Genomic DNA, 17,798 nt, shown 5'->3' with positions numbered 1-17,798 from the left:
CAGGGCTGCTCACAGAATAATGAGGAATGACCTGCAGCCGACGACTGCTTCGCGAGACGTTTATTTCGCCACCTAAAGAATTTGGTGACATTTGATCCGAAACGGGGTTATCTGGTTTTAATCAAACACAGCAAGCAGTGCTGTAAAGTTACATTGAAAATGCATTTAGGCATCATGTAGACATAATGACAGTAATTTTAGAACCTATTCCCCACTTCATGCAAACTGCCTACATGTTCTCTGTAGGGGCATTTCTAATGAACATAGAATTGTGCAAACTGAAATTACGAACATAAACAGACAAATTTTGGACATTTTGATACATTTTTGAGGTAAGATGAGGTTGTTTTTCCAGCTGTATTAAAATACATGCATTTTGCAAAACTGTGACGGAAAAACCTTTTCCGCATCACACAAATCACATGACCAACATCCGTTATTGCTGCCAAAAACGATGAAGAAGACGACAGGAAGAGTTTGGAGGATGGCGGGGCCGCATGCTTTCCAATGACTTATCATTTTTAATGAGTAATCTTGTGTGATTTTAATTAGCGGATTGATGCTTTTACCAATCGTCAAGAATCTGAAGATATTCCAAAAGACTTCAACATTGACAGTTCACCAACAGCAGTCAAATAATAAGTGATCTCTGACATTATTTTTAGAACTTTTTATTTAGTTTGACTGACCTCACTGGCTAAAATTTACCATTCTAAGTATCACGATGGATGTTTTCTAAATCCCCAAACAAAGAGAAAAACTACATTATCTGAACGTTAAGTGTAATTACTAACTTGAGGAATGGAAAAGGACAGACCAGCACAATTTGTAGAGAATTTGTGGATCATGAATGGTAAAAGAAAAGAGGCACAAGCTCTGCAGGCTACTTAAAATGAATTATTTTATAACCCAATAAACACAAGAAACTACTGTATGCTTCGTCAATGTGTGTGTACTATGTTGTGTCACAAATCAATTTGTAATTGCACCGCACTCTCCTAAATCGCAACTGAATCAAACGGTTTTGAGCCTAAAGATATCCACGCCTTCTTATCGACGCATAAAATACAAACAAAAAAACAAAGGAGAAAACAAAATAGTAAACCCTGATGGTATCCGCTTTGGGAAAGTTTTCCCACCCTTGAAGCTTTTCATTATCTTCCACTTGTCTAGATGTCAAGTGGAAGATAAATGCTACACAATATGAACATTTTTCTTACGAATAAGAATCTAAAAAGTGTGACGAGCATTTTTATTGTGCCCCTCCACACTCAGGCACCCCTAAATAAAACTGAGTGCAAGCAGTCAGACTTAGAAGTCTAATTAGTAGGTAGAGCCCACATGTGTGTGATTTAATGTCAGCACAGATAAAGCTGGATAACTCCTAGTTGTGTGTGTGGTGTTATTACAGTACCTGTGGTGAACATGGTATCCTGCTGCATTGACGGTCCAGCCCGGTTCTTCGGGATCGGGGATCTTCGCCGTCATGGCGATCAGATGCTGAACATCCCTCCACGTCATCAACGGACTAATGCAAGGAGACACAGCAAGAGGAAAGCATTAATCATGTTGGTTTCTCTAAACAGACTTGCACAAAGGGAAACACTTAAACTCCGTGTGATTCCATAAAAGGGGAATTTTACAGGGAACTGCAAACAGGTTTCTGTGGATGGATGCTGAAGGACCGCTTTACAGGACTTAAAGCACAATTCATCAGGCTCACACACAGAGCTCATACTGTATCACAGCAAAGGTTTATTGATGCGTAAGCTGCTGCGAAGAGACACTACCGTACCTTTAAAAGCAGGTCCTCCATACATAAAAAAAAGGCCCTCTTTACGTTAAGCCTACATTTACGATAATGGTGTCACTAAAAGCTGTGAATCCAACAAAAAAAAAAAAAAAAAAAAGTGATTCTTAACAAAAGAGTCCAGAGAGCCAAATGCAGCAAAAGTCCTCTTTTTAATCCCAGGCCGGGGAATTCTAATAGAGCCGACTCAAGTGTCATGTCAAGCAATATACTAATGGAATCCAATTAAGACCTTTAAACTGTGCAGAGAGCTGGAGGATATTAGCTCAGTTTTCTATAACAAAAGACCAAAGGGTCGTCAACGAGGTTTTCTTTTTTTTTTTCATTTCTCCAGCTTATAAAAAGCATAAAAGAAATTGGGTTTTTTCTCCTTTATCCACTCATTATTGTTCTCTAAGAAAATGATTTGAATGGAGTGAGTGAAAAGCATTCAGCTGCCGACTCCAAGAAGCATTTTTTTTTCCTTTTTAATTTCTGAGGAGAAATGCCACCGATCTCTGCCTCAACATGTGTACACAGACACTACAACACAGTTACACCTAACTTATTCTATTATTAATGTCATAACGTTATTTAGCGTCATGTGTTCAACGCCTATGAAGTTTGACATTTTGTCATATTTTAACCACAGATGCTTTACTTGGAGCACCCCAATAGTGCATAACTGTGAAGGGGAGGTCCAAGGAATTAAAAGAAAGACTTCAAAAAAGAAAAGAAAAGAAGGAACTATGAATTTATAGATTGAATAAAGGAGCCATAAATTTGTATTCAGCTGGATTGCATTAATACTTTGGAAAATCAGGTTTTGCTGTAATTAGAGCTGAACACCTTTTTGAGTAGATCTACCAGCGTTTTTCCAGCCAGTGACTCAAACCTTTACCTACTCCATCGCAGGTTGTAAACAGATTCTGAGTGAGCATCACCTTTCAAGTCTTGACATCAATTCCCAGTTTGATTTAAGTCTGTACTTTGACTAGGAATCACGGTTCCTTTACGTCATCAAAATCAACCAACATATTTAATGTGAATCAATTGTTTTAATGATGGCACTTAACAAGATGTCACATCTGTTATTGGTTTTTGCAACTGTTAATAATTGACGTGTTTATGATGTTTTTTACATTTTTACAATGTAAAGCACTCTGAACTGTCATCTTGCTAAAATGTGCTTTACAAATAAACTTGATTGATTTAATGATGTTAGCTACTACGTTTGGTGTTCATTTTTTCTAATGGTGTATAGTCGTGCTAGCTACTGCTAATGTTGCTAACTGGAGCTAATACAGTGAACAGTAGATTAGAAGCTGGCCTGGCATGTTATGTATGTATGTATGTATGTATGTATGTATGTATGGATGTATGGATGGATGGATGGATGGATGTATGTATGTATGGATGGATGGATGGATGGATGGATGGATGGATGGATGGATGGATGGATGGATGGATGGATTGATTGGTAGGCTAATCTGGGACACAAATCAGCTTCGATTGGCTGTTGCCTTCCTGTGAAATTCTACTTAATTCTCATCTCCCTTCAGTGCTTGTTATGGAATTTCTCACATTGAGCTCTATTCCTCTGGCGGAATTTCAACTGGATCAACCAGCGACCACAAGGAAGAGTTGTGACGTCGACTGTGACGCTGTTTCACAGTTGTACAATCGTCTGCCTGTAGTTTTAGCAATGGCAGCGGAGGAAAATAAAGCCCTTCAGTCTGTGTTGGCAGTGCTTCCAAATATTGATCCCAAGTCACTTCATTGCTGGAAAAGATGTCTTCCTGCTCAGCACTTCTCTGCTCAGTGGAGGGTGGTTGTTTACAGCGCACAAATTTTCCAGGAGGATTCGTCGCGTAGCTCCTGTCACGGTCGAGCTGGAGCATTACATACCAAAATCAGATCCAAATGTTTAAAAGTTCAACAGGGTCCATCATTTCTCAACAGTTATAGGTAAAACCTCTCTGTACAAAGCAATCCTCTAGAACCGAGGTGTGTAGCTTTGGTTTTAGCTTCAAAGCAAAGCTAGCTTGGTTCTAAACCATTGCGTTGTAGCTCTGGCTGCTTGTTTAAGGTCATTGTTCTGAAGAAAGGTCAACTTTCAACACAGAATCAGCTCTTTTGCAGCCTTTTCCTCCAGGCTTGTTCAGTATTAAGTACTATCAATCTTCCCATTAGCCTTTTTCCTCTGAAGGGGAAAAAAAATCATCCCACAACATGATTCAAGCTGGGAATCAAAATAATTTTTACAGTAAGAATAAAAAGCAAAACCAGTGTACCATTTTTTTCTCATTTCATCCCAAAAGGTCCCAATGAAATACAATAAAGTATGTGAGAAAATGTGGAAAAGCTGAAGTGGTAGGAATGATTTTTAAAGCCAGAAAGTAACATATGCAACTTCCTCTACAGATGCGCTCGTTCACAGTTTTTTGCTCAGTGGCGAAACTTTCCAATCAGATGTGAAGAAAAGACCTTGTCAAAAGAGCAAAATAACAAGTACCCGCTTCATTATTCTGCTAGACATTTCAAAATGTACCAGGCACAGACATAAACACGCAGATTCCATTCACGTATTTGGAGAAAGAAATAAAAAAACAAAAAAACCAAGCAGAACAAAAGTGAGGAGAGAAGCTTTCATTAGGAGAATAAAACAAAACCCCAGCAAGAAGCAAAGAACAGGCAACTAAAACAACATGATAGGAATAATACCAGTAACACTAATAATAGATGGATGGAACGAAACAAAACACAGAGCACAAACAATTATTTTAAGCTTTGATTTCAAAGGGATCGTAGAGTGTGTGTGCGTATGAGGGGGAATAAGCTTTGTACTTTTGAACCGTTGCTGCTGTCCACGCGCGCGCGCGCGGCGTGCTGTATATTAGCGGCAAGCAGCGTGATTCTGTTGTGTGCACTCCCCCACCTCTATCGTAAGCAGCACCACCACCATCACCCCTCTGGTGGAATCAGAGAAAGCCCCGCGGCCCCGGCTGGTTTGCATAAAGCAAACAAAATTAAATTTGCTTTGCTAAATCAAAGCATGTATGGTATTCCGAGCCGCTCTCTCTGGGACAAATTACTTCAAACGGCCTCCTTTGTATCATAACAGAATTAGAAAAAAATAAAAAATAAAAAAAAATCAGCCCAATCAGTGGCACTCCAAAACCCTCGACTCAGGAATTAATTATTGAACCGAGGGCTTTTCTCTCTCCTGGCAGTCAGTGACACAGATCTATTTATTTTGGAGGAGTCGTTTTGCTCTTAAAAGCACACTGTTGGCTGAGAACAGAGCTATCCGACTCGCTCGCTCAGAGTTCTCCCTCCTCTTTGCAGCACAACCCCTGAAGGGACATGTGAATAGGTTCAGACCGCAAAATTAATCTGAAAACTCCACAAACAGCATTTAACGGAGTGCTGGTTAAACAGAAGAATTACTTATGCCGTAATGGACTCTGGTTGAACTGAACCATTAGTGGAGTTTTTCCTTTTCTTTTTACAAAAGGTCCTCGTTTGACAAAAAACACTGGAGTGAGACTAAAGGATTTATGGCTTTAATTATTTACTGCTGTTGATGTGACTGGAGAACTCAACTTTGATTACTTGTGGCATCTTATTTGAATATAAAAACACTTATGTAAAAAAAACAAAACTGTTGTGTTTGTATAGAAACATTTCTGTCTGTTTAAAGAAAAGTCTTTCACAATTTACAGCGCTGGGAAAAAGTATTTTCCTTCTCAAAGATTTTTTTTTTTTTGTTCTGCTTTCTGGCCATGTTTAAATGTCTCAGATCAAATTGCAATGTCAGGAAAAGAATACAAGACATCGAATGGGAAATAAAATGATCCAAACTGACCTAAGCCTACGTGAAAAAGTAATCATCCCCTAAACCCAAAAACTGCTTGTGGTCCTGTAAGCAGCAGAAACTAACATAAGCATTTGTAATAACTGGCAACGAGTCTTCTCCATTAATATGAGGGAGATTTAATGAAATATGAAGTCCTGTCATGATTTGACTCACTACAATCTTGAAAAGTTAATGTATGCTGGTGATCAATGGGGTGGAAATCACAGTGTTCTGCTGGGTAATGACCAGGTGGGTAACTTGGTTGTTTCTTAAATTGTGATGTAAACAAATGAAATACAGGTGTTAGGACTCTAGGATTAGGGTAAGGTGAACAGATATAAAGCAAAATATGCAAAGAGAGAAAAGAGTCCACTGTAATCCTATGGATATTTGTGGCTTTTGTTTGGAAAATGTTACTTTTTTCGTAATGTCACTGCTTTGTTCCCCAAATTGACCGCCCCCAGTCGGTCATTCAAAGTCTCATTGACCTAAACGTGCAACAGAAATTGTGTGATTTTCTTTGCAGAGAGCATGGCCTCGACGCCAGGCCCAGGGCGAACTATTTCGACAGCTCCGTGCTAAAGTGATTGCTCAGACATTTGTTCGTTGCCGTGTTTTATGCAAATACGCAGTCGCACAGCGACGAACTACTCCGCTTCCGCTATCTGTCGTCACCAAGTGAGTCATTATCATTACTTGCAGGGTAGCTGGGGGTTAGGGAGGCCATCTTTGGGGGAGAGGCAAAAGACAACCTGGACCGGTCGCCAGATCAATGGCTTGTAAAAATTGAAGGCAACCACCTGTGAGCTTCCTGCACACCTTTACAGCCATCTTCCCCTCGAAAAGGCTCACAAAGCGCTACAGCAGCCGTCACAGTGAGCACACAACTGTTTACAAATCCCCAGTTAACAGGATCAGGCCTCATTGACTGGGCCACTCCGATGTGTCTGATGTAATCTATTAGTCGTATGATAGTCAGTGTCTCAGTCAAATCGATAAACCTGGGTCTCCATATTGCTCCACTGTGAAGTGTTACTCCACTTTAGTTCTGTTGAAAAATGCAGCACTACAATGAAGGTCGGCGTGTGTGTGTGTGTGTGTGCGCAATACCGTTTAACTTCAAATTGTGTGCACATAATGCATGTGCGTTTGATTTTTTTTTATGCATTAGGAATAAAAACATATTTAAAATGGCTGTTAAATCTTCAGATAATAAATAAATTTGGCAATTGCACACAGGTCCGTGTGTTGAGTAACTCAGTTGACATGTGTAATAACTATACACCCAGACTTGTCACTTGTATTACTGTACAGTGAAACCGGACCAGTGAACCAAACATGTTTATTATTGCCACTTGTCATCCACTGCACGTCTAAAAGCACATGTATGGGCAATGCGTGCACGCTGCGGATTTGTGTGAGGGAGTGTGTCTGAAGCTGGTGTAACTGGGTTTCCAATTAAGTTGAACCAGAGGCTGGATCAATGCGAGTCCTCTGTGTACAGGAATGAACAGCCCCTGGGCCCTCAGAGCATGCCCACGAATAATTTATCACTCACAGTGGGCCCAGGCAGCGAAGAGGAGGAGGGAGGAGGAAGAGGACTGGCATGAGGAGAAGGAGGCAGAGAGCGGGAGGACAAAGTGTCCAGCCGAGGGGGGAAAAAAACGTCAAATATGGACAGTGGAGAAGATGGGGGCGAAGGGGATGAAGGGTAGGAACTAAACAGAGAGAGAGAGATCAGGGCCCAGAGGAAAACACTGTCAGCTCTCGATCATTTAGTGGCTCGACTCTCCAGGTCTCCCCCCCCATAAACAACCACTGAAAATGAAATTCTGGTGACAGCCAAAACCCCATTATTCTATCCAGTTTATTCGCAGTGCTGTCCATGAATATGTTCAAACCGATGTGGTAATGAATGGAGCCCACGTACTTGAGAAGTAAATTGGACTTATTGCCATGGTGAATGAAAGACTTTCTCTGTTATCAAAGGGGAAACGTTGGATATTTCGTTCAGAAACAGCCACAACAAGGTGAGTGCCAAGTGACTGCGGAGCATCTCGCCTCCGTTTAAACTCGACGACACCTTGGACTTGGGTTTGATTCTATGGATACTAAGTAACATTTTGCATCAGAAAAGCCTGGACCGGCACAGACTGGAATGGTGTCAAATCCATATCCTGTGCAGAACAACCACATCGTCCACCACAACTGGCAGAATTGGTCACCAAGCAGGCAGAGTTACGATAGGTCCAGCTGAACCGTCAATACAGGCAGTAAACCTGATCCAAAGAGTAAGACACACTGCAGCAAGTTAACGAGGGAATATTTAGAACACAGCATCTGATTCAATTATGCACAAATCATAACAGCATCGCCACGGCTGAGTTTATAGACTTTGCAGATTGGTTAATGTATATTACTCTGGATGTCTGGATTTATGACTGTAATGCTGGCATGTCAAATAATAAGTTGAAGTGACACAGGAGCAATGTGCGGTTTAAAGCAGCAATATGAAACTTTCACAAGAATGTGTTTTTTCCATATTTGTTCAAACTGTCACCATGTGGTGGCAGTATGGCATGAGACGGATAGAAAAAAATAATAAATTGAGCTCATCCGCTACCTCTGTGGGCTACTATTGCGGTCTGCAAAAATGCATCACTCCCGGTCAGAGACAACCAATCAGAGTCAGGAGGAGGGTCTTAGTGCTGTCAATCAACCTCCTGTACGCTGCTAAATGTGCTAATGGTGGAAAAACAACTTATGGCTACAGAAAAACCCCTTAGCATAGCAACCGTCATCAGGGATAACTAGCATTAGCATTTGCGGCAGACTATGTTGCGGTGACCCAGCTGTAGCTTAGCAAAGAGCAAACATAAGGGGGTGATCATGTAAGTGATTGGCAGCGCTAAAACCCCCCCTTGACTCTTATTGTAGTTTTAGACTGAGTGGTGTATTTCTGGAGTCAGTACTAGGAGAAAGCAGAGGAGCTTGCTTTTTTCATATATTTTTTTAATAAAGGTTGCATACTGCAGCTTTAACAGAAATAGAAATCCCTTAAACGAAACACTTCAAGCAAAAATCAAAATAGATTTACATCAGTTTAAGCTAAAAAAAAAAAAGAATCATTTTGCACGCCACTATTTGCTTCATCTGGCATCCATTGTACACTCAAAATTCTGAATCATATTAAAGCTACATTTATATTGAGATTAATTTACACAAATGATCACCGTTGATCAATTAGCTGGCTTCCAAAGAAAATTTTGCGCATTGGGTTTTGCTAAGATGTTTCATAGTAAAGGGGCCTGAAAATTGAAAATCACATTTAGATTTTTAGCTTTTCAAGTCATGTGTTCCTTGTGTTGTTGGCCTTTCACATCAAATCCCTGAACTGCAATTTGAAAATATCAATGTTTTTTAGCAAGGCACTGCATTCCTGAGCAAAGCTACGAGCGCACAGACATCAGATGCTGTCCGACCCGGCGTCTCTACCCCCGCCGAGTGTCACAGTCCCTAGTTTGTCTCGATCAATCTCCCAGTAGCAAGGCATGGACAGGCAACATGCTCCATGTGGTTCTGTAATCTCCTCTTAATGTGCTGCACTCTAAGCCTAAATGAACCCACTTGGAGTGACTGTGAGCAGACTGAGATTCCTCCCATGTTATCTGAACAAGTGTTACTAATGGCTCCATCAATTAAGCGAAGTCCAATAACTGCATGCCTGCAGTCTCCTTTAAACACCCTGCACCAATTTAGCCCTGATTTCTCTCGTTAATGAGCGCACGTGCGAGCGCGCGCCGGAGACATGTGTACGTTTGCACAATCGCGAGACACCAGGCCGTCTGGATCTGTACGTGTGTGTCTGTTGGTGTAGCTCGCCGTGTGAAAGCGGCTCTGCAAAAAAAAAAAAAAGTGCGTGGGCCGGCGTGTATGACTTATGAAAGCGCTTGGCGTACACCAACAGTTCTGGTTCTGCAAGAGCTTAATCTGTTGAATGTGCATGTTTCCCTCTCTGCAAAACAAGCAGTGCTCAATTTGAATCTATATAAAGCGAGGGAAACACAAAAACAGAGCAGATAAATCTCTCAGACTGTTTAGGTCTTATGCAGAGTATGTCAAAAGCCATTGGATAAATTGTATTGCTCTTGTTTATGCATGCCTCCGCATGCATTATTTGATAGCCACTTTTCCTGATGTGGCTGAAGAAATTTAGCTCCTTATAGTAACGGTTTTACATACAAAGAGCCTTTGGATGTACCTTAACTCTGGTAACAAATAGAACGGACCGGGCATCCGAAGGGATTCATTCCGAGCCCGATTAAAGGCGTTTTCATGTAAATTCATGTACGGGTTGTTGGTTGGCATGTTGGAACTGTAAAGGTTTATGACGCAGGTGAAAGCATCAGACTGAAGAAAAACTATTATGGAGATTGTTCTTTACTACAATAAACATCAAACATAAAGAGGAGCAAATTTTACCAATGTTTCAATTCACATTTTTAGAGGTGTGCAGTAAAACTATTAAAAAGTACTTTAAATAGTCTACTTTAGCTACTGGAAGATGATAGTCCACATGAAGCTGGATATCTTGAAAAACAAGTACATTTTTTTTTTTATTTTGGTCTTTCATCCACATGAGAACATTTTTAATACCACTAAAAAATATATTTATACAAACTCAGACCAAAGTGTAGATTCTAAAAAGTTATATTTGTTTTTGCATGTGTACATGGGAAAACACAGATTTAGAGTCCTGTGCATTATACTTTGTGACAAGTAATGCACCAATATACACATACTTGCTTTGACATTGTTCACACTCTACATTATCTTGTGTTTTATTATCTTTGTATGCTAATACTCTATTTGAAAGTATTTCAACCAATATATCTGTCCAAACCAATTAACTTCCTGGCACCATGTTCTTAACAGGAAGTCATGGTTGTTTGGAAGCATTTTGATTGGCTGACATAGGTCCCAGCTTTAGCTTTGTTCTAAAATAAGCAACCATCCTCAGTAAAATAAATAAATAAAAACGCATTCATGGAACTAAAATTTTTAACTTGATATCATTACTCACATAAATATTCAATACCATGTTTTTTGAGTTTTTTGAATGCACAGGGTTTTTTGTAGTTAATATAAAATTGCTGATTAAGTACAATATGATATTTTAACCTCCTGAATTAGGGCAGAACCAATAAGTCTTATTACCCCAAGAAGACGTATTGTGTTTCTTGCATGGCAAAAAACAAACTTTCTAACCAACAGGAAAATAAAAGTTAGCTAAATTGTCTTTATGCTATTAGAATTCAAACATTTACCAGCGGTAACAGGAAGTGTGAACTGTGAATGCTAACACTAATGTTTGGGAAATCTGTGCTAGCCGCAACATTTTGAATAGAGACAGTATTTTAGGCTTGAAAAGCTTTGCTAATAGGCTAACTCATTTTTACACATGAACACAACAGAAGTCTTTTTTCTATTTTTTTCCAGTGTCACGTCAAGTTATTTTTAAGCAAATATTAACCCACAGTGGGCCAAGAGAAGCGGCTCTGTCATCCATCGCTGTTGTTTGTCGACGTCGTTTGTGCATCAGATTTACAGGTGTACCAGAAACACTCGAATACAAAAGTTCCGGCTCAGGACTTTGGTATGTAAAAAGTGGGGGGTGTGGGAGGAAGTGATTAACTGTGTTAAAATTTTTTAACATTTTAAAAACTATGCAATTAATCACATGAAAGCGTAAGAGTCGCGGCCCTACTTAAAATAGAAAATTGTAGGTATGTGATTGTGAGTCTTTAACGTTTTTATTTATTAATTTTTTTATTTTGCTTGTTTGTTTATTTGCTATTATTTTAAATTGGAAGGCTGGCTCATATTCCCACTACTGATTCTACACTGAAAAAATTTTCTAGGCCAAGAGGACAGAAAAATTATCAACTCACAAAAATCTATTACATTTTCTTATAAGAAGGTGATTTACAGGTCCCTAGAAGAAATAGAATAAAATTAACACTAACATAGGTTTTTATTTTTCCTTCTTAATGATAAAAAAGGTACAATTTATGTACCTGTGACCACTCTCAGATTGACTTTTACCCACATGGCAAAAAGTTTGGACATTAGTAGCTCAAGTGGTTGATCGTGTCACACAATTTAGGTTGTTTCTGATAAATGTGGATAAGAAAAGAAACATCGAGGTCTGCTGTATGAAAGTATGATTGAATGCAAGATTGCACGTGGTTCTGTAACATATGAGAGAAAAAGCAAGAAAGAATGAGAAACGGAATAGCCTGAAAGCCGTACAGATATATACGGAGGGAGAGAGAGAGAGAGAGAGAGAGAGAGAGAGAGAGAGAGAGAGAGAGAGAGAACTCAGACCCATAAAGACGTGAGCAGAATCCAGCTGGTTTGAGCAAGAGAGGTGATATATAGTTTAGTCAGTGGCAGCAGGTCATGACAAAGCCTTTAACAGTAATGTCTTGGGAGTCGCCTCGCCCAGGGGACCCACACTCCATTTTACAGCCAAGTAACTGAGACTGAGAACACTGCAGCATGACAGCTGGAGCAGTAAAGCTGGCCTCTAGGACAATCCATATTGTGAAGGTGGCGCAGATACCACCGATACGGCCACAAAACACTGGGCCTGAGGTCACACCAGCAGCTGCTGCATTGAGAGCAATCAGAAAAAGGCTCGGGATATGGCAGGGAGAGAGGGACACGGGACAAAGGAGAAGGAAGACAGAGGAGTGAATGTTGACAAAAAGACAATGAATGGAGGATAAGAAATTTTAGGTTAAAAGAGGCGTGCATGAATCAAAATAAACCCGTTTCAGAGAATTAAGAAAGCATTTATTGGAGATATTTTCAGTATCACTGGTGAGTTTACAGTCGTGTCTGAGAAAGCACTAAAGGTGAAAAAGGTTATTTAAAAAGGGAAAGTGGATTTTCCGTCATGTCAACGCACACCTGCAGTTTCTACAGGCTGTGAGATAGTGAGAGAGAGAGTGACACTTTTAGCATGTAGCAACAAGGCTAAACATAGTAAAGCAAACATTTCTGTTTTTTTAACCTGTCTGTCGTTAAACATGCTAGTTTTACAAATGTTGGCAACTTTTTGAAGGTTAAAATAAGAAAGCTAGCAAACTAATCAATGTACAGCAGCTAACTCTAGCAACTTAAATAAATTTAAACTGAAATTGGGAGGGATATGGCATTATGTTAGCTGATATTGTCCCCTTGTTGACTTGCGTTAGTTCAGCCTGATAGCAATTCAGTTCACCAAATCACCAAGACTTGTCAGACCTCTCTTGCTTTTTGGATGAGATTATGGTACACTACAGCATCAAAGATGCTTCCTAGATCTTGTAATTGTTTGAAAATTTGCCACCATCGCGAGGTTGCACGTACTTTTACAACCAGCTCACTCGACGCATTTCCAGCTAGGGACATTTTGAAAATACATTCACTCAATGGAAACATGCCAATTTTGGAAAAAACTCAGTTTTTGATGAAAAAAAAGTTTTGAGGTAGTTTTTGGACGTATCAAAAATGGTTTATTTCGCATCACACGTCTCACGTGATCAAAAATCAGGTGTTGCCGCTGGTGTAAACCACGAAGAAGAAGATGGCAGGAAGTAGTTAGAGGATCATGACACTGCATGATTCTTAATGACTTATCATGTGATCAAACTTATTCACATGTGACTTTAACCTAGTTTGTAATTTAATGGAACCACCACTATTGCGAGATTTTGTTTTTTCAACATTAGCAGAATATTGACAAGGCCTTTTGGACATATGCAATGGAAGCCCAACATTGCTCAAATATGAGACAACTTCTCAGAACATCAGCTCAGTTAGGCCCAAAATGATTCATACCTCTGACAGATTTAAATTTAAAACAATTTTGATTCAGCCGAGAGAATTTTTTTAAAGGTTTCTGAGACTTTTTTCTGAGACTGAGAGAAGTGGAAGAAGACATTTAGCTTACGGCCTGGGAATGAGAAACAAACTGCGGACAGCTGTGTTGATGACTCTGCATGGTGCCCCTGCTCTACCGCTGAGGCACGTAACAGCCCCAAGAAGATTGTTTCTGATTGGAAATGAGACGGGCATGTCGCACTTCCAAACACAGAAACACAGCAGAAACACAGTCAATGACCAATAAGAAAGACTTTATTGGCATTAGAGCAAACCCGTCTTATGATTCTCCACCAGCATTTTGCATGTCTTCACTCCTACTTTTGATCATTTATCTTTTGGAATGAGCTCCAGGTTTTTAGGACGGAAGGTTTCCTTCTCATCACTCTAATCTTTAGTCCAAAACATTCATTTTGCTTCCTAGTCAGTCAAAGTATGTTGGTAAAATAATTTAAAAAGTGGTTAAAGTCTAAATACGCCAAATGTTTGAATAATTCTGGGTACATACTCTGCTCTAGGAAATGCAAAGCCTTTTCCTGGGAGACTTTATGAGAGAGTATTTTTGGTGCACTAATTGAGATAATCACTAATTTAATCTTTGACTAAGACTAAAACCAACAGCATGTCATTTTGTGCTTCTTTTAACCTAGCAGCTCGGCTCTTTTCCGCACACAGTGTGACATCACCTCTACTCCAGCTTCAAATAACCACTGACTGCATCACAGCTGGAAAAAGGTAAGATGTATTTCAAATGCTCTTCTCATAGTTTTCTTTATCTCCTAAAGAAATGCTTTTTTAAAAATCATTTTCACATCATTTAATCAATGCAGCATGTTGTCAACTTTATGGGCGTTAAAGATATCAGAAAGAGTAGAAAGAAACCAGACTGACTGACTGACTAAGCCCTGGAGCGTTACCCTGCTCTGCTACCCCGCCACCAGCATTTGGTGGAGCCCACTTTTACAGCAATTAATTAAACCACAAATCTCTTGAGAATATATCTCTGAGTTTGGCAAACCAAGAAACTGGGATTTCTGCCCGTGTCTCACGGCAAAAACTGCTAAAACTCCTACGAGTTGGAAAGGATCTGCTGAGGCTGCTGTAAAGCAACATTTAAGTCACGTACCTCCAAATGATGACTCGGCTTTGACATTGTCGATGCTGAAAGGTAAACCGGTGCTGGAGCTTTAAGTCTCTGATTAATGCTTCAGGATAAATTACAAGATTTTTACTCAAAGGCAATAAAGTACAAATTCATTCCAGGAGGGAAGGGTGGAAGAAAACCCAATAGCTCATGGATATAGACTATCACAGAAGAGAAGTTTAAAAAAAACAAAAACTAAAGAGGTTTATGAGTTCACTCAGCTTGGACTAGATTGAATGCGGTAATGTGAAACACAACCTTATCATAGATTTCCCTCATCTACATGTTCTCATTGAATTTAAGCAATTATACATCTTTATATACATTTATGTCACAAGACATGTGACATCTGGTGTAACACAACAATTCATACAACATCTAATAGACAATTAGTACCCACCTCTTGAAAGTTATGTTTTCCAGAAGCTCTATATACTTTTAAAAAAAGTTATATATACATACATACTTAGTAACGCATTACTGATGTCAGACCACTTTTTTTTTTTTTTTTTATTAGCTGGTTAAATTAGCTCAATGAATGACTAATAATATAATTTTTTTTTTGGTATTTCTCACTGTATAGCAGCAGTGAAATGCAAAAGAGTTGTACAAACAAATACCCATATATCTGAGGTCACATGAGTACGATCCGTCTTAGCCTGCTTCAATCCCTGCCTGTGTACTTCATCATGACACTATTGGTGTGCAGCATCAGAAGACTGACTGACACTCACTTCACTTCCAAAGCAAGAGCCAGAATCCCTGCAGCAATCGGAGCGGCACTGGAGGTTCCTGGGAAGCGGGTGACACACCCATCTCCAGTGTTGGTCACAGTCACCTTATGAAAAACAAAACAGATGCGGGTCAGGATGCTACATCCCATTCTTCTATCTATTACCAGGGATCTGGTGCAATCTTGGTCAAGAAGTCTTTATTTTGTGAAGTTATTCACAGTGGTTAGAGCATCCAGAAAAAAATACTCTACTCTTACTAAAGTAAGAGAAACCCAGGAACCAGGTAACAGACATGGCATAAATTTACTAATCCAAACTCTTACATATGTGGGTTCTTTCTACAGGATTTACACTCTTTATAGGTAGAGTTCCCATAGACTACGATTAGCTGCGTTTCCATCAAACATAAAATAGCGCAAATTGAAATGACAAGGATAAATTTATTTCATTTAAACAGGGCAATTTCAAAAGAACTCAGTTTTTGATAAAAAAAAAAAAAAGTTACTGATAAAAAGTTTCTGCACTAGGATGAGGTGGTTCTTCATCTATTGAAATAGATGCATTTCACAAAACTGCAATAGAAATGGGTTTTTTTTTTTTCGTATCACGTGATCAACAGCCGGCTGTTGATCACCGGCGAAATGACCAAGAAAACGACAGGAAGCAGGGGGAGAACGATGGTTTGTCTTTGGGGCCTTTGAATGATGAGCAGCCAGAGCTCTCACATCATCACGCCGTTCATAAAACATTGTGTGTCATTCTGACGTGTTGAATCCATAACTCTTGTGTAAAATAGGCAACTACAATTTACCCAAAACGCAGCATTCGCAGCCGCTGCCAGGTATAAGAAGCTTGTCGCTCCGACGCCTGAATAAGACGCCGACGTTTCCTCTGATGGCTGAATTTTAATGACTTATCATGTGAACTATTCACATGATAAGTCATATGTGATTTTAGTTGCCTTTCTTATTCTATGGAAACACTGCAAGTCCAAAACTATGGGCGGGGGGAGGGGGGAGGGGGGGGTTGTTGACATTAGCAAAATTTAGACAAAAGATTTGCACGCATTTGTAATGGAATGGCAGCTATGTTTTGTGATCCTTTCCTCTTTTTGTAGCAAATGTAAAACAATTTTCTCCTCACATTCATAAAAAAAAAAAAACTACTTATATCCACCTCCGTCCAAAGGAGGAGTTCAAAAAGTGCATACATCCCACTAGAGCAAAGTGTTAACGCAGTGATAAAATTGGCCTTTCAGTGTCTCCAGTCCTGGAGCCGGCGAGACATTTTCTCTTGGTTTTTTCCCCGTGTTACATCCGCCATCAACACTTCAGCTCCTTCCTCTCCCTTTCTCAGCCACTACAGCCACTCTTTACCTCCAATTAACACTCGTTTCTGTATGTCTTCGAGAGTTTGCCCGGCAATCACCCAGGTCATTTGGCAGGCCTCGATAAATATCACACCAGCGGCTGCTCTTTAACAGGATTCTCTCTGCTCAGAGCAGCCTAAAAGTCACGCTGCTGGTGCACACACACCCACACGCACACACACACACACATACACACGCAGACGCACATGCCTACATATACAGTCATTAGAGCCAGACAGTGCTGTTAGACGTATTAGAAGGCATTGACACACTAACCAAAGGTAGCGAGTCTCCCACGTTGGAACCTGTCAGGGTGACGGCCATCACTCCAGGGCAGGGTTCACCGAAGTAGGCGGGCTTCCCGGTCCGGACGACGGCTCCGATGGCGATGGTGTAGATGGAGTTAACGTACCCGTCTGCACCGCAGTGGTCACGCTGCGTTCCACCATTACCTGCCGCCCACACAAAGATGCTGCCCTTCCCACGTCGACCCTGAAGGAAGGAAAACGTTGACTTGGTTAAGCATCTGTCCATTTGTCACCCCGTTCATCCATCTGCTGCCACTTAGCAGGTCTCTTCCCTTAAACACAACAAAAAGTAGAGAGTTATTTTCCACAATAGAACGCAAGAATGGTCTAGTGTTGATAAGATGCCTTTTTTTTTTAATTCTTGATATTAGTACATCATATCAATACACCAAAATTAATGGATGCGATCATTTTGTCCTACAAGTCACTGTGCTATAGCAGCCGGGAAAAAAAGGAAAGCAAAAGAATTTGCACAAGTTCAACGATGTGATTACCAGACAGCTTCGGTTTGTCAAAGTGTATTAGAAGTGCTTTTCTTGCCTTTCTCACCGGGCTTAGCATTAATTCTTTGTTTATTTATTATAGTTATATATATAAATTAAATTGTCTGTTTAGTAAAACAGTTGGAATAGCAACATAGTACAGTCAGCATGAGGACACAGAGGT

General features: G+C 40.0%; 1 protein-coding gene across 4 annotated transcripts in view; it reads right to left on the bottom strand.

Moving 5' to 3' along the window:
* LOC122831727 (neuroendocrine convertase 1-like) overlaps nucleotides 1-17,798 on the bottom strand; it is a 197,666-nt gene that overhangs the window by 68,150 nt on the left and 111,718 nt on the right. For all 4 annotated transcript variants that reach the window (XM_044118125.1, XM_044118127.1, XM_044118126.1 and 1 more), the window contains 3 exons: nucleotides 17,101-17,316; nucleotides 15,456-15,559; nucleotides 1,415-1,528 (listed from right to left, as the gene is read on the bottom strand). In XM_044118125.1, the coding sequence (XP_043974060.1) occupies nucleotides 1,415-1,528; nucleotides 15,456-15,559; nucleotides 17,101-17,316 (434 nt within the window). The remainder of the gene's footprint in view (nucleotides 1-1,414; nucleotides 1,529-15,455; nucleotides 15,560-17,100; nucleotides 17,317-17,798) is intronic.

Source organism: Gambusia affinis, linkage group LG05 (assembly GCF_019740435.1).
Source record: "Gambusia affinis linkage group LG05, SWU_Gaff_1.0, whole genome shotgun sequence".
Lineage (NCBI taxonomy): Eukaryota > Metazoa > Chordata > Actinopteri > Cyprinodontiformes > Poeciliidae > Gambusia > Gambusia affinis.
Note: the sequence above shows the minus strand (reverse complement) of the source record. Positions and strands in the feature narration are given on the sequence as shown.